The sequence below is a fragment of the Micropterus dolomieu genome, linkage group LG10, assembly GCF_021292245.1.
Source record: "Micropterus dolomieu isolate WLL.071019.BEF.003 ecotype Adirondacks linkage group LG10, ASM2129224v1, whole genome shotgun sequence".
Lineage (NCBI taxonomy): Eukaryota > Metazoa > Chordata > Actinopteri > Centrarchiformes > Centrarchidae > Micropterus > Micropterus dolomieu.
The window spans coordinates 23,298,663-23,306,311 of record NC_060159.1 but is presented as its reverse complement, the minus strand read 5'-3'; the positions used below and the strand labels follow the sequence as shown (position 1 = coordinate 23,306,311).

The window sequence follows — 7,649 nt, the reverse complement described above, 5'->3', positions numbered from 1 at the left end:
GCTTCTCTATTAATGTGCTTGGACACAGAGCTCTGTGAACAGCCAGCCTCTTTAGCAATGACCTTTTGTGTCTTGCCCTCCTTGTGCAAGGTGTCAATGGTCGTCTTTTGGACAGCTCTCAAGTCAGCAGTCTTCCCCGTGATTGTGTAGCCTACAGAACTAGACTGAGAGACCATTTAAAGGCCTTTGCAGGTGTTTTGAGTTAATTAGCTTATTAGAGTGTGGCACCAGGTGTCTTCAATATTGAACCTTTTCACAATAATCAAATTTTCTGAGATACTGATTTTGGGATTTTCATTAGTTGTCAGTTTTAATCATCACAATTAAATGAAATAAACATATGAAATATATCAGTCTGTGTGGAATGAATGTATACATTATACAAGTTTCACTTTTTGAATGGATTTACTGAAATAAATCAACTTTTTGATGATATTCTAATTATAGCACCTGTAGATAATGAATACATGAGCTACATGATCTGAATACTGAAGGTTCTGGGTTAAAACTATAATGTTTTTAGGGTTAAATTATTGACATGATATGAAGGAAAGTAATTGCCTGGTCATGCATTATACTAAATGCACTAATTTTGGATTAAATCTCTGGCATGCTGTGGTGAATCTTGTATGGCAAACACTTCCTTTATCAATTGATAAACTCAAATAGAGGCTGCAGATCTTTACAACTAGGTCCTGAAACAGCACATTAACAATCAAATCAATATAAAATACACAGCAGACTGTCCTGAAACATGCACAGTCTATATATTTAATTTAGCCTATTATAAAACTAGTGAGTATTGGGCAGATTATGGAATATATCAAACATGGGCAACTGCATGAAAACAACTTTAATTTCCTACCTGGGTTGCAATCATATTGGTGTGCACTAATTGCTCCAAACTGTTTTGGAAATCTATCAAGAAAAGTCCATCAAACTGTTCAAACTGAAATCTGGCCAAATCTACCTGAGGGGGAAAACATCTCCACAGCGTGAGATGAACAACAGGGCATGAAAACAACCCAGGAGGTTAATTCCTCCTTTTGCTGAGACAGGACAATGAGAAAAAGGCTCTAAAGAAAACAAAACATACTTGAGGAAAACACAAAGCTAATAAGAGGGAAGGGAAAAGCAAACTAAGCAATGGACATATTGTTAATAAATACTAATGTAACTACTTGGCCACAACTTTCTATAATCAAGTGAGACCACTAACATTATCGGAAATGTTACTTAGTTTCCTAGTTTGCTTATATTGCTTATTTTCAAACACAATTAATCTCAAAAGCATTAATTAATGCAAAGAGGCTGGAAAACACAATCTGCCACAAAAAAAACCACTTTGATATTACTAGATTTGTTTTTTTAAGTTTAACGATAGATAAGGGCTAGAAAACTCCCAGCAACACTACTTTCACCAACAGCAACAGATGACAGTGAAATCAGTTGAGCACTGAGGGGCGTTGCTGCTGCCATAACAGAAAAGTGCTGTAAAGTTTATGTGGTGCGAGATCCTCTATTATCCCGAGGAAGACATTCAATTTCACAGCAGCCTTGCTCAGGGGGAGAACTCTCCCAGCTCCCTGAGGATTACAATGCACAAATGTCAGAGATAAAGGGAAGGGAAAACACACATGAAGCAGCAACACTTGACATTTACTGTCGTCTGTGGTTGGTCTGCTGACTACACTGTTCCTTAAATCATCTGACCTTTAAGTTTCTTGGTTTTTAAAAAGAGGAGCAGTTTGCCTTATTTTTTTTCAAAGTTAGTAAATGCAGCGATCGACAGTTTTGACTCTTTCAACAGTTTGATGATTACAGGTCAATTTTTGCTCCCTTTTTGCTCTTAAGGCAAAACGTTGTTGCATTTCAGATAGCTAAAGAAAGACAGGAAGATAGAAAAGGAGCGGGAGTCGTTATGCATTCTATACAGCTACTGTATATGCTCATGAATTAACATTTTGTGTTCTCTATACTTCCTGAAATATATCAATAATTCAAGTCAAACAGTCCTTTTACATCTACAAAGACTGGCCTTAGGGAAAACATCAACCTCACAAGAGTGCACAGGGGGATGACTGTCTCTGTAAAGTCACAGAAATGTCAGTGTTGCAAAACAAAAATGAAATACCAAACAGAATTGAAGAAATAAATCAAGTTTTCCTCTTCTTTTGGGGGGGAAGTACTTTATATATTAGAATTGCTTCATAGCCCCAACAAATTGTCTACTTTTGGGCTTTTTTAAAAGGCTGAATTTTGTTTACTGAAGTGTTTCAAGGAAAACAAGCCTGCAGCCCGTGTTTAGTTCAAACATATCCTAGTTATAACGCAAATTATTACTAAGCTGTGATTTATACATTACTAAAATAAAAATGGTTGCACCACGGAGTTAAGTAACAACATTACTCTAACAAGTAACAACTAAATAATTACACATGCCCCAGGGTAGGTGTAAATTATAAAATATCACATAATTATACTCACTAATGGTGAAAAACTGCTGTTTTTCTGCCACACAGCATTATTTTTCATTAAATTGCATGCTATTTTGTGCCAGTCTCAATCTAGCTTTACTATGATGTACTACAATGCCAAGTGAGAAAGCCAGAAAGCTAATGCGCATAGTAACCATGACGGTGGAACTCTATGTTTGATTGTTGATTGGCCACTTGCCAAGTTTACTTTATATCTAACCTACGGTAGAGAACTTACACATAGCCAGTGAAACCCAGTGCTCATCATCTAGAAGAAACTGAGCTCCATTAAGTTCACAAGGAAAAGACAGATAATACAAATATACTGCTTGAAATAACAAATCTCCTCATCTTTAATGTGACAATCACAAGCATGGAGAAAGATATAATCACTTCAAGCAAGAGGACCAATATTAATACATTTTGTGGTCTTTAAAGTTCTACAATAATAAAATTGATGCTAATAACTTGTTTTGATTTTTCTTGGTGATATAAAGTGTCGTGTTTTATATGCAAGGCCCTCTTCTCCAAAATATAAGGAGAGAATGTTTTACTAACTATATTTGAAGGACAAAAAAAAACTGGTTAGGAGCAAAGTCGACCAAAAACTTGAGTTACAGCATCTTGATGACTTATTGGTTATTCATAACAGTGTTATTCCAGTCTGAAGTGAATACAAATGACACCACACCCACACACCCACACACACACACCCACACACACACACACACACACACGGACCTTCTCCAGGGACTGGAGCTGTTGTTTCTGTCTTTCATCCAGGGCCTGACACTGGCTCTGCAGGGACTCCCTCTCTTCTTCCATTCTCAGCACTTTGTCCTTGAGCCGGCTCCGCTCATTGTCCAGGTCCCTGATGGCTGCTTCCTGGGTCATCTGGGTGGCCTGCAGGCTGCTTATCTGACCTATGACAGGACAGCGCCGACAGGCGTGAGGCGAATGCAAGTAGTAGAGCGATGTCATCTGCATATTGTCATTCTTGCTGATGCAACACATGTGCTAAGTAAACTAGTGTCAACAAACTTTACATTTTAACTTTTTTTGAATGTTTTGGATATTCAATGAGTTTTATCATTTCAGTAAATTTACTGAATTACCATTTTCTTTAACCTCACTCATTCGGCCTGACATTGTTTTCATGTTATTCAATAGATTGTTTTGGATGACAGGTATTTTCTAACCAATCAGTTAACCAATCAGTAAGGAAGTATCCATCCTGACACTGTCATTTCCAGTCAACACGGAAGCTGTGTTAGCAGTTGCTAGTAGAAGGAAATGTTATGCTTTGCAGCAAAATCAAAGAATATTAAGGTTTAAGAGTTTCTGTACATTGATAAACAACAACCTCTACAGCTGCATCATTCTCATCCATGCTCATCACCATATTTATTTATTTATTTTTATGTCATTAGTTTTCAAGACTTTACTTAGGTAGCTAGCTATTTGAATCACTGAACAAATCTGAGATGTGGTCAGCAATTCCGAGGTTTGAAACCAGGCTAAAATATACTAGCCTTAAAAGATAATTACAGTTTATTACAACTTGGATCTTATTTTTATCATGTTCTGGCCGTTGTTTCTGTCAATTATTGTGCTCAGCAAGTCTGATGGGACAAGAAACACAAGTGTTGAGACAATCATACAAGTTTTAAAGAAGCGTGAATGTTAGACTAATTTATTTTCAAGAGAAAACACTGGTGAACTATAAAATAAATACTCAAACTGTTGATTTTAAACAACCACCAGAGTTTACCAATCAACTTCCTGGTTCAACTTTCACCTTCTTGCTGCAGTTCTGCACACCTCTGAGCAATGAGGGATCATTACCAGTGTTACAGGTAGTTACAAGATAAACCCACTGCTCTGGCCCCGTCAGATACCGATGTAGCAATCTTGCCATGGTTCCAAATATTAGCAATTACTTTGGTGAGTACTATGTTATAACCAATGGAAATGATGGCCAACACTATGAATATAAGACCCCAGTTGTAAGAAACTGGAATTTTCCTTTAATATAAGTTAGCACCAACACTTAAAAACCAACCAAAGGAACCAGACACAACCTTTGGTCCCTTTGCAGTTTAAATACATAAGGAGCTGTGATCTGCACTACTGTAGGTGTAAATGTGGCAGTCGTATTTACCAGCTGGATCTTATTTGTCTCCCTCACATGCAAGCAGTGGAAAATGACATAACACTCTCACTGGGCACGAGGAGCTTATAGAAGCTAATGGACCGAGGATAATTCTGTACAAAGTTGCTGCTATTGCTCACAGATTTTGGACAGTGATGTCAATGCAACGTTGTTTCACATAGTAGTACTGACGGAGAGACATCACAAGATATTAAACCAGATGCTAACATGCAACCATTTACCCAACGTGAGTGCACAAAAACACACACCGTAAATTGGGCGTAATTGATGTGAGAAGGGTTTCCTCTGCCTCTGAGGGACTAGGAATGCCATTAGCTTAGAAATACAGCATTACGCCATTAAAGCGTTACAGGCCATGATGCCTCAGACAAGATGAGACTAGCTGTTAGTGGATATGTTTGATGTATTTGCATGACAAGCGTCTTGAGGGTAGCTGAGGGGCAAGTTTTCACAAGGATTATAAATACAAGTCCATATGAGAAGAGAGAGGAAAGAACTTTAGGGTCTTACTGGCTTTGAGCAGTATTTCAGTCGCTTGCTGCTGAACTCTGTCTCTGGCTGCCTCTAGTTCACACTCGGCTTCCTTCTGACGAATCTCCACAATTTCTGAGTTCTGGGTCACCTCGTCCAGCTGCTTGGTTAATTCCTGGAGAGGAACCAAATCAACACAGAGTAGATGAAAAGAAAGAAAACTCTAACAGCCATACTTGACTTCCATGAGAGACATATAAAATAACTGAAAACCAGTAAGAGTAAGAGCTTTCATGCTTGATTGTAACCTCTTAATTATTTGTTATTATTGTGAACCAATCAATGTGTGCACATCATAGTCTGATTGTGTCCCATTCTCCTTAAAGGGGCTATAATTCATATTTAAACAATTAATGAAACGGTAACATGAATGTGACAATGAGAAAGGTGTTGAGTATTACGCAAATATACGGCTTGACTTTATTGAGCTTTATAGTGACTTTCAGCTACTTGTACACTACTTGCACAGCATCAAATGGCAAACAGACATAGTTAGAGACTAGCTGGTGAAAACACAGGAGCATTTAGCCTCTATAGATCCAGATATTCCCCTCAGGAGTTGGTAGAGACCAAAAACTGAGCTAAAAGAGAGTGAATAGAGAATAGGCTAGAATCAGGACTCTACATGAACGATAATGTTGCTCAGCTACTGCTTGATGTGTTCACCATATCATCTGATATGATTTGGTTGGAGTAAAAGTACATGTTTATCAATTGTCACCTATGTACCAGTTATTTATTGGTTATTAGGCTGTTTAAAGCTGCTGTTTGTCTGCTATTCTGCAATGAGCTATTCTATTTGATACATTCAGACCTCTAATAAATGTATTTTGATTGGTCATACTTTAAAAAGTGCATTGCATCCATACTTGAAGCAATTTAGACACTTCAAGAGACAAATGGAAGTGGAAAAAAATACAGTTCTTGCCTTGGGACACTTCTTTTTGACTTCACAAAAAGAAGTGTAAATGAAAATATACAACTGGGACGAAGGAAACATCCACATGCTCCTGATTTATAAATTTTACTTGACAAACAACTGGGAAATATATGTGTTGCATTGTAGCTGTAAGCCGAAGGGAGTTTTCAGACATATTGTATCACAGCTAGTTTGTCAAACTTGCAGGGTGAAGCCTATTGGTAACATATTACTAATTCTGAAGATCAAGAATGTAAAAGCTGACTGCTGCTCAATTAATATGAACTGGAGGGATTTGACACGCGCACACACACTAGCAGTTACACACAAACACACAGTACAGTAGCTGTGTGATTTAGCACTCTGTAAGAACTCATGAGAGGCCATTTCACATCTTTCAATCCCATCAAACGGCTGCCTCAAACTTAATTACTGCAGCTACGGCTAAGACAAAGAAACCTCAGCATGATAATAACCACTGAGGAGTCACACACAAATTAGACGTGTTGTGTGTGTGTGTGTGTGTGTGTGTGTGTGTGTTCTGTCTGTCTTGTACATCTTTGTGAGGTCCAATTTGGGTTTAAGACCTGAAGGGTTACCATTTTTTTTGTTGGAGCATTAAGATTTGACTTTAGGGTTATGGTAATAACTAGATTAAAGTCAGGGTCAGGGTTGGGGTTAAGCGTATAATTGTTAATAAAGGTTAAAGGAGACCTATTATGCTTTTCCATATTTTATGACTTATCTTAAATGTTACAATGTTGGATGTTCATGTTAAACATGGCCAAAGCTGCAAATAATGAGATAAAAGTATTTTAAAGAAACCCCTGTGAGCCAAAACATCAGATTTCCTCCTGTTCTGAACGTCCTGTTTTCAACAGCTTTTTCTACCAACAAACACGGATCTACATGGAGCCGGTATCCCATATATGGTAATTTGCTCCGCACAGCTACGCTCAGTCTGCCTGTACCTTGGCCAATCAGAAGACAGTAGGCTTTGAGAGGTGGGGGGGTTAAAGAGACAGGAGCATCTCCAGCTTGTTTCAGACAGAGGCTGTAATGAAGCCCTACATGAAGGGCCAGTATAAGATAGAAAATGATTTCTTTGAACTTTGAATCATGCAAAGCTGCCATACAGGATAAGATATAGAACTGGAAATGCAGTATAATAGGTCTCTTTTAAGATTATATCAGCGAGGGTCCTCGCGTGTCCAGTGTATAAACATGTGTTCTTGTCTGTCTATGTGAGGACTGTCCGTCCCCATCTTGAGGGAGGATTTACAAACAATATTGAAAAGTGAAGATTTTTTTGGAAGTTTAATTAAACATCTACGTCATTGTAATGGTTAAAGTTATCATAATGTCATTGAGTGTCTTCACAATTAGAGTTACAATTAAATGGGTATGTTTTGTTCAATCCTTACTTCTTCAGGAGAAGGGTGGTGATGGTGCCATGGATAAGACTATGCCTTTGATATGAGAGACCCAGGTTCAACTCCCCACTGCGACCCATCCACCATTGTGTCCCTGTGCAAGACACTTAACCCCT

At 38.1% G+C, this 7,649-nt stretch overlaps 1 protein-coding gene across 5 annotated transcripts in view; it reads right to left on the bottom strand.

Moving 5' to 3' along the window:
• Positions 1–7,649, bottom strand: part of fam184ab (family with sequence similarity 184 member Ab) — a 144,826-nt gene that overhangs the window by 74,680 nt on the left and 62,497 nt on the right. For all 5 annotated transcript variants that reach the window (XM_046061143.1, XM_046061145.1, XM_046061144.1 and 2 more), the window contains exons 7-8: positions 5,161–5,296; positions 3,219–3,400 (exon numbers count right to left, since the gene is read on the bottom strand). In XM_046061143.1, the coding sequence (XP_045917099.1) occupies positions 3,219–3,400; positions 5,161–5,296 (318 nt within the window). The remainder of the gene's footprint in view (positions 1–3,218; positions 3,401–5,160; positions 5,297–7,649) is intronic.